General features: G+C 44.8%; 1 protein-coding gene across 1 annotated transcript in view; it reads left to right on the top strand.

Annotated features, from left to right (window-relative positions):
* Nucleotides 1-17,669, top strand: part of LOC138980285 (uncharacterized) — a 74,739-nt gene extending 57,070 nt beyond the window's left edge. The window contains exon 2 of the mRNA XM_070353150.1: nt 7,675-17,669. Within this exon, the coding sequence (XP_070209251.1) occupies nt 7,675-11,430 (3,756 nt within the window). The 3' untranslated portion in view covers nt 11,431-17,669. The remainder of the gene's footprint in view (nt 1-7,674) is intronic.

The raw sequence follows: 17,669 nt of genomic DNA, 5'->3' as shown, positions 1-17,669 counted from the left end.
CGGGCAGTACATACCCCAAGCGAAGTCGTCCATCTGTGTGTACTTGATTCTCTCTCTCTCTCTCTCTCTCTCTCTCTCTCTCTCTCTCTCTCTCTCTCTCTCTCTCTCTCTCTCTCTCTCTCTCTCTCTCTCTCTCTCTCTCTCTCTCTCTCTCTCTCTTAAAATGTGTCATCGATGACGTGTTTTCATACTTGCTAATGCGGCAGGCTAATCATGACGTCAAATTGAAACTTCTTGAAGTCTCTCAGAAAGGGACATGAAAACCATGTGGGGGTTACTGGTTTGGGCTGAAAAAAAACCCAACTCCACCTAAAATTCAAGCGCCTATGGGGCTGAATTATGCAGCATAAATTGTGAAACATCAGGATATCTCACACTTTCAATTCTGCCATCATGTCAAATCTGACAACAAACCTACCCACAAAATGTCATAAATATCGGTGTAGAATTGAGACTTAACGGTTTTTAACTGCCAAAAATAAGTTTTTTTGACTGGAATAGTTTGTCTTGAAATTCAGTTTGGGACAACGGACCCACCCACTAAATTTCATAAAGATAGGTGAAAATTTAAATGTAACGGTTTTTAACTGCCAAAATTATGTTTTTCTTCTGGAAAAGTATGGAGTGAAAATCAGTTGGGGACAACGAACCTACCCACAAAATTTCATAAATATCGATGAAGAATTGAGATTTAACGGTTTTTAACTGCCAAAAATAAGGTTTTTTGTCTGGAAAAGTATGTCTTAAAATTCAGTTTGGGACAACGGACCCACCCACTAAATTTCATAAAGATAGGTGAAGAATTGAAATTTAACGTTTTTTAACTGCCAAAATTATGTCTTTATTCTGGAAAAGTATAGAGTGAAAATCAGTTGGGGACAACGAACCTACCCACAAAATTTCATAAATATCGGTGAAGAATTGAAATTTAACGGTTTTTAACTGCCAAAATTATGTTTTTCTTCTGGAAAAGTATGGAGTGAAAATAAGTTGGGGACAACAAACCTACCTTTAAAATTTCATAAGAATCAGTGAAGAAATAGGATTTAACGATTTTTTAACGGCCTTTAAATCATTGGTGATGTCATCATAACCCAGTCGTTGTAGTTGTCGTCGTAGTTGTTGGTGTTGTTGTTGTCATGTTCGTTGTCGTGATTGTTGTTGTTCTCGTGTTGTTGTTTTTGTTGTTGTTGTTGTTGTTGTTGTTGTTGTTGTTGTTGTTGTTGTTGTTGTTGTTGTTGTTGTTGTTGTTGTTGTCGTCGTCGTCGTCGATGTCATTTGTTGTTGTTGTTGTTATCGTCGTCGTCGTCGTCATCGTCGTCGTTGTCAGAGGTTATTTCTAAAGATTTCATTGATAGTCTTTGTTCTCGTCACCAAGACTTGCTAAGAACAAGCTTGGAACAGCAAGAGTTCCAAGAACAAGATTAGAACAACTCATTACATCATTACCAGTACGTCATTTGTATTTAGAACACACTTTAGAAAAAAAACTCTTCAGCTACAAACCAGTCACCCTCACATGTCCGAGGTGTTTGTCTAAACCACTTACTGAAATGTTTTGAGGTTTAATGACCATACACATGTTGAACCGGTGAGTGTCTTCCGCTGCTTAATTCGCAAATAACTATTTTATTAAAGTCCGCTTGAAACGCTCAAAGATGAAATTCCATGTTAAAAAGTGACAAAAGTTTCACATTTTCCCGTTGTAACAGCTTCCGATGATATTATATGAAAATTCTGATCCTCTGAGAGGATTCCCCGAAACAAAATCAGTTTGTACGCCTAATTTTAATAGAATTGTCCAAACAGTGTCGCTAATATTGTGCTAAAAGATGAATTCTAGAACAATGTCCAGACAGACACCACTTGGCAAAAAAATTTTCAGTGCTGGGAGATGAAAAAAAAAACTACCTCGCTACGCGCGGGCTCCGCCCGCGCTCCGCTTGGATAATAATAATTAAGTAGATGTGTACTGCCGGGCAGTACATACCCCAAGCGAAGTCGTCCATATGTGTGTACATGATTCTCTCTCTCTCTCTCTCTCTCTCTCTCTCTCTCTCTCTCTCTCTCTCTCTCTCTCTCTCTCTCTCTCTCTCTCTCTCTCTCTCTGTCTTAAAATGTGTCATCGATGACGTGTTTTCATACTTGCTAATGCGGCAGGCTAATCATGACGTCAAATTGAAACTTCTTGAAGTCTCTCAGAAAGGGACATGAAAACCATGTGGGGGTTACTGGTTTGGGCTGAAAAAAAAACCAACTCCACCTAAAATTCAAGCGCCTATGGGGCTGAATTATGCAGCATAAATTGTGAAACATCAGGATATCTCACACTTTCAATTCTGCCATCCATGATGTCAAATCTGACAACAAACCTACCCACAAAATGTCATAAATATCGGTGTAGAATTGAGACTTAACGGTTTTTAACTGCCAAAAATAAGTTTTTTTGACTGGAATAGTTTGTCTTGAAATTCAGTTTGGGACAACGGACCCACCCACTAAATTTCATAAAGATAGGTGAAGAATTGAAATTTAACGTTTTTTAACTGCCAAAATTATGTCTTTCTTCTGGAAAAGTATAGAGTGAAAATCAGTTGGGGACAACGAACCTACCCACAAAATTTCATAAATATCGTTGAAGAATTGAAATTTAACGGTTTTTAACTGCCAAAATTATGTTTTTCTTCTGGAAAAGTATGGAGTGAAAATAAGTTGGGGACAACAAACCTACCTTTAAAATTTCATAAGAATCAGTGAAGAAATAGGATTTAACGATTTTTTAACGGCCTTTAAATCATTGGTGATGTCATCATAACCCAGTCGTTGTAGTTGTCGTCGTAGTTGTTGGTGTTGTTGTTGTCATGTTCGTTGTCGTGATTGTTGTTGTTCTCGTGTTGTTGTTGTTGTTGTTGTTGTTGTTGTTGTTGTTGTTGTTGTTGTTGTTGTTGTTGTTGTCGTCGTCGTCGTCGATGTCATTTGTTGTTGTTGTTGTTATCGTCGTCGTCATCGTCGTCGTTGTCAGAGGTTATTTCTAAAGATTTCATTGATAGTCTTTGTTCTCGTCACCAAGACTTGCTAAGAACAAGCTTGGAACAGCAAGAGTTCCAAGAACAAGATTAGAACAACTCATTACATCATTACCAGTACGTCATTTGTATTTAGAACACACTTTAGAAAAAAACTCTTCAGCTACAAACCAGTCACCCTCACATGTCCGAGGTGTTTGTCTAAACCACTTACTGAAATGTTTTGAGGTTTAATGACCATACACATGTTGAACCGGTGAGTGTCTTCCGCTGCTTAATTCGCAAATAACTATTTTATTAAAGTCCGCTTGAAACGCTCAAAGATGAAATTCCATGTTAAAAAGTGACAAAAGTTTCACATTTTCCCGTTGTAACAGCTTCCGATGATATTATATGAAAATTCTGATCCTCTGAGAGGATTCCCCGAAACAAAATCAGTTTGTACGCCTAATTTTAATAGAATTGTCCAAACAGTGTCGCTAATATTGTGCTAAAAGATGAATTCTAGAACAATGTCCAGACAGACACCACTTGGCAAAAAAATTTTCAGTGCTGGGAGATGAAAAAAAAAACTACCTCGCTACGCGCGGGCTCCGCCCGCGCTCCGCTTGGATAAATGAGCATTTATATAGCGCAACATCATAACTTTACAATTATGCTCTTTGCGCTTGACACATTTAAAATTAAAACACAGTTATACAAGCATTTACATCTACATATATGAGAGATAGAGGAGAGTCGAGAAGGAGGGAAAGAGACAACAAGTCGCGTAAGGCAAAATTACTACATTTAGTCAAGCTGTGGAACTCACAGAATTAAATTGAACGCACTACATTTTTTCACAATGACCGTAGTCCGCCTGTAGTGTAAAAGGCAGTGAAAGTGACGAGCCTGTTTAGCGTGGTAGCGGTTGTGCTGTGCTGCATAGCCTTAGCACGCTTTACTGTACCTCTCTTCGTTTTAACTTTCTGAGCGTGTTTTTAATCCAAACATATCATATCTATATGTTTTTGGAATCAGGAACCGACAGGGAATAAGATGAAATTGTTTTTAAAACGATTTCGGAAATTATAATTTTAATCATAATTTTTATATTTTTAATTTGCAGAGCTTGTTTTTAATCCGAATATAACATATTTTTAGGTTTTTGGAATCAGAACATGATGAAGAATAAAATAAAAGTAATTTTGGATCGTTTGATAAATAAATAATTTTATTTACAATTTTCAGATTTTTAATGACCAAAGTCATTAATTAATTTTTAAACCTCCATGCTGAAATGCAATACCGAAGTCCGGCCTTCGTCGAAAATTGCTTGGCCAAAATTTCAATCAATTTGATTGAAAAATGAGGGTGTGACAGTGCTGCCTCAACTTTTACAAAAAGCCGGATATGACGTCATGAAAGACATTTATCGAGAAAATGAAAAAAATGTCTAGGGATATCATACCCAGGAACTCTCATGTAAAATTTCATAAAGATCGGTCCAGTAGTTTAGTTTGAATCGCTCTACACACACACACGCACAGACACACACACACACACACCACGACCCTCGTCTCGATTCCCCCCCTCTATGTTAAAACATTTAGTCAAAACTTGACTAAATGTAAAAAGCAGGATGTTTGTTTCCCTTTTCCGAAAAAAATTGTATGCAAGATCTCAAACTCGTTGTTGACCGGAAAGAGAACGAGCAGGAAATCTGAATTACCACAAACTGTCAACAGAACAGCGAATTACATTTCCGCATGTGTTTGTGAGTGTATATGTTATATATGTCAGCAATGCTTTATTTGTTCGACGAACGATTCAATGATAGCAAATGAATAGTTCCGCTTGCGTTTTCAGAATGGCCATAACCTTGGGACATGCGGTGTGTGTTTCAAGAATTCGAGTAAGATTTCTAAGAAATCATGGTTTTGGCTTTGCAATCACTGGTTCCTTCTTTTTCAAAATAAGTGTGATCAGCAGTTTCAGTCGTGTGCAGAGAGGGCGGAATGGGCAGGGAGGGAGAGAAAGAGAGCGTATTTGTGTTTGCGTGTGTGTTTGTCTGTCTGTCTGTCTGTCTGTCTGTCTGTCTCTTTTTAGCGCAGTTAATGTAATGAGCTAACCAGTTTAATGTTCATTTCTTGGTGAATCTCGTCTGATGGGTCGAAAGGGTGCAAGGGAAGTAACTGTTAAATTTGATAGATCTATAGCAGCAGCGTAGCTCGCCAGGTATTGCCTCCCTTGGATTACGGTGCGGATCAGTACATGTATGTGAACACTGCAGTATGAGTGGAGGAGAGGGGGGTGGACAGGGCTGGGGGGGGGGGGGGGGTCCTGGGTTCCGGACCCCCCCCCCCCCGCCCCCTGGCCATCCGATGTACCTCTCAGAGAAAAGAAAAAAAATATGTCGACTTTTTAAGCTCTTCCCCCAACTCCCTTAGTTTATTTGGTCTTCCAAAACTATTTCAAATTATGAACAACATCAAGTCGACAACGGCCTGCCCTCCCCGTTATAAGTCCATAATCATAGGCCACAAGTCAAGTCACACGCTACACTATCACTAGTATCAATGGTATCAGAGAACCGATTGCAACAAGATATCATCTGCGCTATCGGGGAACCGATGTTTCGGAAAGGGACTGTACTGCACACTGTGAGATCATTGAGTGCTCGCCCCTATACCTTTCCCACTTCCGCGTGTCTTGTTACTGTTGAAAATGTGTAATTTTGATTCCCAGTTGCAAGGAAAGACCAAAAAATGACCTCACCAATGCAACATTTTCTCGGCTTCTGGGAGGCTTTGCCCCCCAGAACGGGCGCCCAGCGGGGCGTTGCCCCTGCACCCCACCGGGGCCTCGGCGGCCCCTGGTCCCCTGCCTTCAGTTGGAACTCCCTCCCCCTCCCCCCCCCCCCCCCCCTCAAACGAACTTGGTCCGGCCCTGGTGGACGTCGTTTCTTTTTGATTGTGCTCATTAGTTTTGACGCTTCACTGTCTGCACTGTTACTTCACTTCGTCTCTTGATTTATATAGTCGATTTTTGATTTTCTGGAGCGCACATCAGTATACGTGGATTCTCCAACTAACTACCTCGCTAAAGTCTCATCATCCCCAACCATAGTAACCATGCTCTGAGACCAAATGACGCACGTGCACACACGCAAACACACACACATAGGCCTATACACGCACACACACACACACACACAAACACACATACATAAACATACACACACGCACACACACACACACGCACACGCACACACACACACACCCACTCACACACACACACACACACACACACACACACACACACACACACACACACACACACACACACACTCAGTGTCACTCAACCGGCCGTTCGACTTTAACAGGTATAGGGTACCACCCCCATCCTACGACTCCTGGAACTTTGACGTGACACCATTATTCACTTTGTGACGTCACCTTGAACTTTCTCGCTTTGGTGATGTCAGAGAGAGGGTAAAACAAGTCGCGTAAGGCGAAATTACTACATTTAGTCAAGCTGTGGAACTCACAGAATGAAACTGAACGCACTGCATTTTTTCACAATGACCGTAGTCCGCCGCTTGTGCATAACAGAGTGAAACTGACGAGCCTGTTCAGCGCGGTAGTGGTTTCGCTGTGCTGCATAGCACGCTTTTCTGAACCTCTCTTCGTTTTAACTTTCTGAGCGTGTTTTTAATCCAAACATATCATATATATTTGTTTTTGGAATCAGGAACCGATAAGGAATAAGATAAAATTGTTTTTAAATCGATTTCGGATATTTAATTTTGATCATAATGTTTATATTTTTAATTTTCAGAGCTTGTTTTTAATCCAAATATAACATATTTATATGTTTTTGGAATCAGGAAATGATGTAGAATAAGATGAACGTAAATTTGGATCGTTTTATATATAAAAAAAAAAATTATTACAATTTTCAGATTTTTAATGACCAAAGTCATTCATTAATCTCAAGTTAAGCCACCAAGCTTAAATGCAATACCGAAGTCCGGCCTTCGTCGAAGATTGCTTGCTTTACAAAAATTTCAATCAATTTGATTGAAAAATGAGGGTGTGACAGTGCCGCCTCAACTTTTACAAAAAGCCGGATATGACGTCATCAAAAGTATTTATCGAAAAAAAGAAAAAAACGTCCGGGGATATCATTCCCAGGAACTCTCATGTCAAATTTCATAAAGATCGGTCCAGTAGTTTAGTCTGAATCGCTCTACACACACACACACGCACATACACACACACACACACATACACACACACACACACGCACACACACACACACACACACACACACACACCACACACACACACACACACACACACATACACCACGACCCTCGTCTCGATTCCCCCTCTATGTAAAAAGGACTGACGTCTTGGTTTCTTCAGCCGTTGTGTATCTCAGGCTGTTAATGTTAAGGCTATCTGTGCCGTCTAAACATGTTGCGCCCCCGATACTGTTGGTTTAAACAGTGTTTTATTCAACAATTTATGGATATAATATATACTAAGCATGTTAAGGATCAACAACAACCTATCAGCTTATAGTGGTGATCCTGCTAAAGTCTACTATACTGATACTGATACCGATAGTGTTGTTGACATCGTTTGTGTTTTGTGTGTTTCAGGGTCCAGAGGGGTCAGCAGCAGAGGCATGTCACAATGTACAGCAGCGGCTCACCACCAGCACCACGTCACCACCCCCTCCATCCTCCTCCACATCCCTTCCCCCCTCGCCCCTGCACGCCACCGGCGCCCTAACCAAGGGACTGCACCCTGCCTTCATGATGCACTCCAACCGCGCTTACCTCCCTTCGCCCCGAATGTACTCCGCCGTTGTGCCGGGGATTCCCTCCCCTACCTTGCCCCCCTCCTCCGCCGCCTCGCTCCCGGGGCTACCGCAACGAGGCTCTGACCAGGGTCACACCAGCCCCGCCTACGAGGCCTACCACCGCGACGGTGGTGGTGGTGGTGGTAACGCCGGTGGTGATAGTCGCGTAGGAAACGGGAACGTGGCTGCCGTCATCGCCCAGGCCTACGCCAACCGGACGTCGTCCGACAAGGCCCAGACTGCCGCCACCATGGCCTACGCCGCCCGCATGCAGCAGGAAGGGTTTCCGTACGGGCTGAGCGGGGTCCCGCACATGCCCAGCTACAACTATGGTAGCGAGCTCTACAACTACGTCTCCAATGGCTTCCCGCGCAAGTCCCGCATCTGCAGCTACTGCGCCAAAGTCTTCACGCGGTCCACCACGCGCCGCTACCACGAGAAGCGCTGCCCCTTGCTCCGCGCGGCCGGCAGTCTCATGAAGGGCAACAACGGGGCTGGAGGACCCCCCTCCGCCATCGCCAACGGCCCTTCCGACGACGGTCATGGCCTCACTAATGGAGGGACTCCTCCGTCTTCGAGACCTCCGCCCCTCATCGCCGTGAACCGAGGGGAGACCTCTCCTACCTCCCCTACCACGCACCCCGCACCCTCCCCCAGTAACAATGCCTTGTCTACCTCCGCGTCTACCTCATATAACGGTCTTGCCGCCGTGAAGAATCACAACAATAACAATAATCATCACGATGGCAACTCGCACTCCACAGCTACCTCAGCGGGTCTGGCCCCCATGGGCAGGCCGCCGCACCCTTCGCTCAACTCACCCTCTCAGTTTTACGGGGGGATGTACGGGTCCCAGCAGCACGTACCCCCCGGCGTGTCTACCTCTCCAGCGTCTCTTGCCGCTCACTTGGCGGCGGCCCAGTCCCCCATGGACCTCAACCGCAACTCGGTTCTTTCCGCCTCTATCAAGCAGGAAGTCGAGAACGGGGAACCTGGAAGCGACACAGAACTACTCAGGAATCACAAACTCGGATCTCGCGGCGACGACGGCCAAAGTCACGGCCAGCATCAGCAGCAGCAGCCTATGTTCAGCCCCCTGTCAGCCACCTCCCGCTCACCCTCAGGGTCAAGGTCGCGGTCAGAAGAGGAGGAAGCGGAGGGGGAAAGCGAGGACGGGGATTCGTCCTTCAAGGCCCCAGGGGTGAAGGCGGACACAGACATGTACAGCGACCCGGCCTTCAGGCAGTACTACATTGCCAAGCTGACCGCCATGCAAGCAGCCAGAGGCAACTCGGCCGCCCCCAACTTCCCTTCCTACGCCAACAACTCAACCCTTGACAAAGTCTCCACAGCCGCGGAGCACGACTATCGCTACGCCTCGCCCTCAGACAAAGAAGAGGAGAGTCTCCGCGACGGCGACTCCAGCTACCGTGACGAGGAGGACACCGACCGTTACCCCGCCACCGTGGAGGCTGACGACGACGTTGAAGTAGCAGCAGCAGCAGCAGTGGGCACAGAGGAAGGGAAGAAGTGCGGCATCTGCAACCAGGAGTTCGAGAAGATGGACAGGCTGCGGACCCACGAGCGCGTGCATCAGAAGTACAAGCCCAACGCGTGCCGCTTCTGCCAGCAGCGCTTCATCAAGCCCTCCATGCGCATCGCCCACCAACGCCTGCACTCGGGCAAGTATTCCCTGGGCTGCGTGGTGTGCGGCCTGCACATGTTGACCCGCTTCGGCCTGCGTCAGCACGTGCACCGCGAGCACTACAACCCGGCCTCCAGCGCCGTCACCTTCTGCCGCTACTGCGAGACCCATATCGACAGCGTCCACGACCTGCGTCGTCACTTCCACACCCACCGCCACCAGGTGCCCAGGTCCGAGCGAGAGTCCATCCGTTACCTGCGCTCCCCGGTCCCTGCCAGGTCCCTGTCTCCCTTGGGGGGCGAGGAAGATGAGGAGGAGGAAGAGGAGGAGGCATCTCAGGAGCTCCCTCCACCCAGCAACGACAGCAAGACGTCTCAGGACTCCCCCATGGAGGTGGGATCCGAACCTCCCCCCTTGCTGGGCCCCATTCTCCCCCGCGGCGCTGCTGCAGCCGAGGGACGACCAAACGGCAAGGTGGGAGGGTCTAGAGAAAAGGAGTGGTGTCGTATCTGCGAGAAGGACTTCCCCAAGTCCTTCATGCGCTACCATGAGCGAGAGCACGCCGACCAGAAGCCGTACGAGTGCCCGCTGTGCAAGAAGCGCTTTGGCTACAAGAACAACATGAAGTCTCACATGAAGCTACATGCCGGCATCAAGCCGTACCAATGCAGCATCTGCCTGGCCAAGTTCACCCGCGGCTCCACCCTGCGAAGACACGCCCGTCGTCACGGCGTCAACAGCGACAGCATTTGGGACCTGTTCGTCAAGAAGAACGGCGGCTCCATGCAGGATAGGGCCATGCTCCTCAACCAGGCTCGCGACACCGCCAACGCCATGGCCGCTGCTAAAGGTCAAGGTCAGGGGTCACCTCCGATGGCGGGGTCAAGGGCAATGAAGGCCGACCCGGCCCTGATGGCCAGCATGAGGAAGGGAGGGAACGAGGGCAAGGGGTACGACATGCGGGGCTACTCCCCGTCCGGCCCTGTCCCCCAAGGTCTCTACAATGCCTACTCCTCCTTCCCCCCTGCTGCTGCCGTCACCCAGGCCATGCTGCAGCCCTATATGGCCGCTCAGCAGTACCTTGGCTACGCTGCGGCCTTCCCCACTGCCGCCCCTGCTGCTCCACCCTCACTACCTCAACAACAGCAGCAGCCTCCTCCACCGCCGCAGTCGCAAGCCATGCAGTCTGACGCGCTGGACTTCTCCATGCCTGACAAGCAGAGACGGAGGAACTCTTCGTCCTCGTCGACCTCGGCCCAGCGCCCACCCTCCACTGCCAGTCAGTCAGCCTACCCGACCATGGAACGCTCACCCGGCTACCCGCCCGTGTCATCGGCTGGCAGCGAAGGCAGGAGGTGTCACCCCAACCACGCGGAGATGATGGAAGAGGAAGGGGAGGCTGTTGCCAGGGGCAACGGCATTGCCCACAACGACTCCTACTCTCAGCGCAGCAGTAACAGCTGCGGCGGTGGGGGCAGGCCCAGCCTGGGGGAGACGGTGGAGAGTTACCTGGAGACAGGGGGAGGGGGACGTCACGCTTCACAGCACCCGTACCACGCGCAGGACTTCGGCGCTCAGGTGACCCTGTGCTGCGCGCACCCTCCCAACGAGGCTTCCACCCACAGCCCTCCCCGCTCCTCCCACCACCACCACCACCGGCCCCTGGACATGTCCAGCCCGGTCAAGCCTCGCATGGAGGGCATCCAGCACGAGTCTCTCGCCAGCCTCATGTCCTCCGGGCGTCTCTTTCGCTGCCCGCACTGCGACTGCTACTTCACGGATTACACCATGTTCCTCTTGCACCAGAAGATCCACCTGCCCGACCAGCCCTTCACCTGCTTCCTGTGTCAGGAGGACTGTCAGGACAAGATGGCCTTCTCGAAGCACCTGCTCGACCACCTGAGGTAGATCAGGAAAGTTCAGCTTTGAAACGTATCCATCTTGATCGTAGTTCGTAAGGGACTGTCGCGGTATGAAACCAGTTCCACCAGCTGAGTATTGAAAACGTCCTCCATAATCTTGGGTGATCAGGGACTCACAATGTGAAACCTATCCACTCCCATTTTAGGTTATGACGGACTTGCTCTATGAAATGCATCCACCTTACTCTTAAGTCATCAGGGGCATTCAGCCTAAAACTCATCCACCCTGGATTGACTCCCATCAGGGGCATTCAGCCTAAAACTCATCCACCCTGGATTGACTCCCATCAGGGACGCACAAAGTGAAAACCGGGACACACCCACCTACCTCGATCTCGTTTTTTATCAACTCAGGTAGTTGAAGGAACCTTTTGCGTCTACCTCAGTCATCGCATTATTCTTCATAGCCAGGACAGTTTATAGTTTACCCTCTACCTCTTGCGTTGTTTCAGGCAGTGAAGAACATTATACCTCAGTCCTTGTGGTACGCTTTATTTTAACATTTGCTGGAAAGAATTTCAGTCTTGTAGTGCTTCAATATCTAGTTCACATTCGTTTCTACTCAGGTATACTGGAAACGTACGACTTACCTCATTTTTCGGTTCCGAATATCAAGAACGTTTACCTCAGTTTACCTCAACCGACGTTTCGGCCCAGTTTGATGTCGACAGCCGTTTCGTTACCTCAACATTATTTCATATTGAAAAGTCAAGAACATTCAGAGGAGAAAACCTTTATTGCTGTATTCCTTTTTAGGAATATGGTTGTTTTCGTGTAAGGGACAACTAAGAAACATTCCGACAGTGACTGTAAAAAAGGTCAATTAGAAACGCAATGAAAGCCGTTTTGGAAACTCAAGAAAACTTTTTCAGATTTGCCAAGGACAGCGTGATACGCATCTTCACATTACTTGCTTCATCGTCTCAGGTGATGAACAGAACATTCCAGAATCTTTTATTTTTAAATCTACTCTCCAATATTCTCAGGTTAGCAGGCTACGTCTGAGGCTGTTCGGGAACGGCGTCCAACTTGTTTTTGCGTCATTTCTGGACATTTGCTGAACGACTTGGCTTTTGGAACTTTTTTGTTTTGATTTTTGCTTCTGTTTTTAGAGACCATCCTCCTATCATGTTTGTGACAGCTGAGAACAATTATCTGACATGCGGCAACATTCATCACCATTCAGCTTGGCTTAATGTTCACTCACTCAGGCAAACGGCAGAAAAGACTGTGAATCATATCAGTGTGTATTCACTCGAATTATCAGGGAATTGTTCGTGCAATCGTAGATTTTATATATATAAGGCCAATCGACTGTTCGTGATGTGCAAAAAGCAAATCCTTTTTGGGGCTGCTTCAACTGTGTGCATCACGTTTGTCAGGTGGATACTTCATTTCGCAAGAGCGCGGGAATGGTCTGCCGTCAACTGAAAGTTTACTTTTGGTGGATCTGTTGAACATCAAGTTTATTTCACCATTACACAAAAGGACTTGCCTGGAAAGTGTTCTTTACTTCTGACGTACTACAGATCTTCTGAAGGGATTACCGATTACGCAACCAGGTTAACAAATCTGTGGATCTTCGTCAAAAACACAATAGCCATGGACTTTATTTCTCACAAAATCAGTGAATACTTACGCAACACTTACGCAGGCGTGAAACCGTTTGTTGGATTCGAGCTTGAGCACAAAACACAAACATGCTTTCGGAAGATTAATTCAAGTAACAACAGTTCCGAGGGAGCAGACAAAATCGCAAGACGTGACAACGATAGACGAACAAGTGAGTCGGACAATAGACGCTGAGAGTTTCTCGTTGTTGACAGCGGGACTTCGGACGAGACTATTTACGAAAACCGCGGAGGACATTTTGCCGAGGGGGGGCTTCTCGTTGTGAACAGTTGCAACGAGACTTCGGAAGAGAGTGTTTAACAAAAACGCGTGAAAGACATATGTACGTGGTAAAAAGCCATTCGTGGAGGTAAAGAAAAGTGTGCAGTATATATAATTATGCACGTGAAGTTGGACGTCAATGTTTGTACTTCGCCTTGACATTGAAACGGCTGAGGTCACGTGCTCAGACGGAGCATGACGTCAGCTGTTGACAGCGTCAAGGAAAAGAGTGACGCAACTTTAGTGGAGGACTTGTGTAAGGTTGTCACAGTTTGGCGGGACATGAAAGTGTGTCATGTGCTGGACAAAAACTGCCACTTTTCACTCGATGTCACCGTGCCTCGTGTTTTATCAGAGCTCGGCGGTGATCTTCAAGTTTTATTGTGAGCTAGGAAAGACTTAAAACTTTGAACAGTTTGCTTGGTAAGAAAACATACGGGTGCTGATGTTTCAGGAAAAAAATTGTCTTACCTTCGCAATTATCTTTGCATTGCATTGCGAGAACCGAATTGTACACAGTGAAAGATGTTTTTCGTTGAAAGGAACAGCTTTCAGATTCGTACCAGATTGTAAAGCAAAGACTTTTAACTGTGGTTTTGGTGACTTCGTTGATCATCATACGTTATCAGCCATGCTTTTGTTGAGAAGAAAACACAGCTACTCTTATTTACAGACACCGCAGGGAACGTACCGCGTTGTTCCTTTGTCGTTTCCTCACAAATTATTGCTACTGTGTTTATTTTTGAAAAACTCGATGTGCTGCCGCAGGGACGAAAGACTATGCTAACTTTGTTATCACGGTGTATTAAGGCTTCAGGGATTGGAACCGTGACGGTTTCTTCACAGTCTGTTGTCCGTGTTAACATTTGATGCAGGAGTGCTGCTACTGAAACTGTGGAGTGTGAAGGTTTGGACAACTGTTTCAATTTTAATCCACCTAAAATGGTGGGTTAAAGAACATGTCGCAGGGACGGTTTTGTTTTAACCGTTTGTTTAATATGTGTGGACTGTTTGAAACTTGCAGGGACTTGGTCTGGAACTGTCTGTCTGTGTCTGTCTATATGGCAGCCATTGTGTTATTATACTACGTCAGGCTGAAGAAGAGTGTGTTTAATGTTGTTGATGGATGCGAGATTGTTGTACAAGACTCTGAGACTAATTTGTCTCACACTTGTTATTATTATTAGCGTGAGTGGGTGTGTGCGGGTGTGTGAGTGAGAGAGAGATTTTCTGCAGGGACTGATAACCGTTTGTTATCATCATGTGATTGACCTTGACCCGTTCTCAGGTTGAACTTTTTCTGTCCATTGTTTGAATACCTCTTCGGATACCTCGTCCGTAACCTCATCAATACCTCATTGACCTCTTTTTGCTCTGCCTCCTGCCTGCAATTGTCCTTTTTCTGATTTTTTTTTTAACTGATGTTGAATTTTTTTAAAGACTTGTTTTAAACTCTATAATGTTGCCCAGTGTGCTGAATCAGGAATTTTGGGATTTTTCGGGTCGTGGAAAAAACTCAACGGGTTTTAAAATTGAGTTTTTTTCCTTATCTTTGATGCTTGTTTTTTTCCTCCTGTTACAATTGTCTGTGTGATTTCGTACAAATTTTGAAATTGAAAAAGCTTTTCTAATCAGGGATGTTTTTTGGTACGATGCTTACTGTTGTAATAATGTGCGCTTCTTGCTAGCTATTTGGTATAAGTACACTGAATTAAGGAGATTGGTATTACTGTTAATATTGATATTAGAAAAATAACAACAACAAAACTATTCACATGAACAATAGTGAGCAACGTTGGCAAGGATACGTTCTTCTTTTTTTCAAACGATTTGATTTTTTATTTAATTGCGATACGCACCTTCAATTCACTATTGACCATCGTGTAACCCCAGCATTTTTCAAATAGCTTTGGGCGATTATTTGATACTTAAAATGAATCATACTTACCGATAGAAACACTGGCGTTATGTGTCATAGTTAAATGGTTATATAAAGCTTAATCATCTATTAAAAGCCGATTGTTTTCATGTTTATTTTCACATATATTTGAAGGAAGGGCGGGCAGATCAGCCATTTTAATTTCATTTACAGACAAAACAGTTCTCAAACTTTCATTTCGAACCTCAAAAAGTACTCCCTATCATTTTTGTTTTATTTTATTTGTACAAGGTTAACATATTATGACGCCATTGACACACGTCAGTTCTATTCCAAATGACGCATGGGCAATGCAATGCATCCTCATAAATTATTTAAATTCATACGGACTTTAAATACTGCCAATCATTTTTCAGAACATGTGTGTATGCCATAGCAGAGTTCCTCTGAAGTCTTACGGGTGAAATCACAATGATTCAAGAGCGAACAGTCATGAATATATTCAAGAGGGAAAAGTCATTATTTGGAATCGCGCACCGAAAGATGCATATTTTTCTTCATCTTCTCATATACACCATTATTTCAGGAAACTCAGAACTCAGTGCTAAATGTGCTAAATGTGTTTGTATTTGTTTTCTGACGTAGCCGTTCTTGTCTCAGGACTAATGTTATACACACTGTTAAAATTTTATATTATGACTGTATTGCTCTGAATGTTAATGGGTGATGTATTGTATGCCATGCTCACATTTATTACTATTATTGCTTGACTCATAATGTTGTGAACTTATAAACTACCTCAGGTGACTGGTGAAAGTTGTCTTTGAAACTCTGGGGGTTGAGATCCACAGTCTCACCCCAAGAATGAACTATTTGGGGTACTTAAATCTGTAACAATCACTGTCGTTGGAAGCAAGAGATAAAGTATCCCCCACCCCCACCCCACCCTTTCGCGCATAGCTGAACGTTCATCCTGTATGAGATTGTGCGTGTGTGTGTGTGTGTGTGTGTGTGTGTGTGTGTGTGTGTGTGTGTGTGTGTGTGTGTGTGTGTGTGTGAACACTGAAAAGGACTTGAAAGAGGTGTGTGAGAGCAATACAAAGTTTGTAAGCTGATGGCTATGATTAAGACAAGTATTTTCAAAAATGACAAGTTTGAAAGTGGAAAAATATGTGGCTATTGTCATGTAAATGTTCGAGCAACGATTGGGAAAAAAAGACATATTTTGGCGATTATCTGAGTGACGAAGATACCAAATTCGATGTTGTCCGGCTTTTTAGATTATATCTTCTTTTTTTTCAGACGTATTTTAAAGATATCTTCCTTCCCAGAAGACCTTGACAATCACGCCAGATCCGTCGAGGCTTTTACTAGGGTTAAGACCATCAGTTCACTTTAACACAGACATGTTCAGCTTGATTGCTTTCCACGCAGATTGGACATTTTTTGGCGGAATTTATTTGTAACTTGACTGACAACAGTGTCAAGTCAATCTGTGACATTCATTCAGCAGAAAAAATGCCACGCTCGTCTGGAAGCAGCTAAGCTGTTGGTTTTTGATAATGTGTTGAAATGAAAGTCTTGCCCCCCTTAAAATCCTGGTCTGATCTATGGTGGTTTTTACGATCGTGTTAACGGCAATGAAGGTATCTTTGATTCAGCCTGCTTTATTGAACTAGGTTGTGTCACTTCCTTCAGGGAAACGAAAGTCTTTTCTATCATCACAAATGATTAGTTTCATCGCTAGTTTTTTGGGGGGATATGAACGGCGAAGCGAGGGTCTTCGTTGGGTTTTTTTTTGGGGGGAGGAGTTTTGTTTTTTTGGCAAATGTGGTTTGTTGCAGTTGTTGTTTGTTCCATTTGTTCGCTAAAACTGTTCGACTACATTTTCGAGTGATTTTTGATGGCGTGATAATACATCTGATGATTGCTTGTTTCGGGGCGACTTTGCTTTGTTATTACATACATGTATGTTCATTCTTCATTGAAGATACGATACACACGGGTAGTTTTAAAATACTGTGTATTTATTCTTGAGCGTATCATCGCTTTTTTCAAATCTACCTCCTAAGTTAAATATGCAGCTGTTTGATATTTTGTCTCTCTCGTTTTGTTTTTAGTTTACCAAATCGCTTTTTGATCATTATTCTTGTCGTTAGACTGCGTTGTATTTTCACAACACTGTTTTTGTAGAATTTCTATTTGATGTCGATGTCATAAAAATGACGAAAACCTGTGAGAAAAAAAATGGGAGTTCACTTTTTGCGTTTCAAAATTCTAGTGATTATCTACCTCTACCTGTTTTATCTCAGGCAATGTTGCTACATATGATAGAGATGTCTCAGGTATGTGTACTTCACTCTCTATGTTTCTTTCCTGCTGTAGATTAGGGCATTTTTGTCTTTGTAAATTGAAGACCTTTGGGGCCGTTGACAACTGGGGTAACGGGGTGA

Source organism: Littorina saxatilis, linkage group LG11 (genome assembly GCF_037325665.1).
Source record: "Littorina saxatilis isolate snail1 linkage group LG11, US_GU_Lsax_2.0, whole genome shotgun sequence".
NCBI classification, from domain to species: domain Eukaryota; kingdom Metazoa; phylum Mollusca; class Gastropoda; order Littorinimorpha; family Littorinidae; genus Littorina; species Littorina saxatilis.
This window is presented reverse-complemented; position numbering and strand designations above follow the sequence as displayed.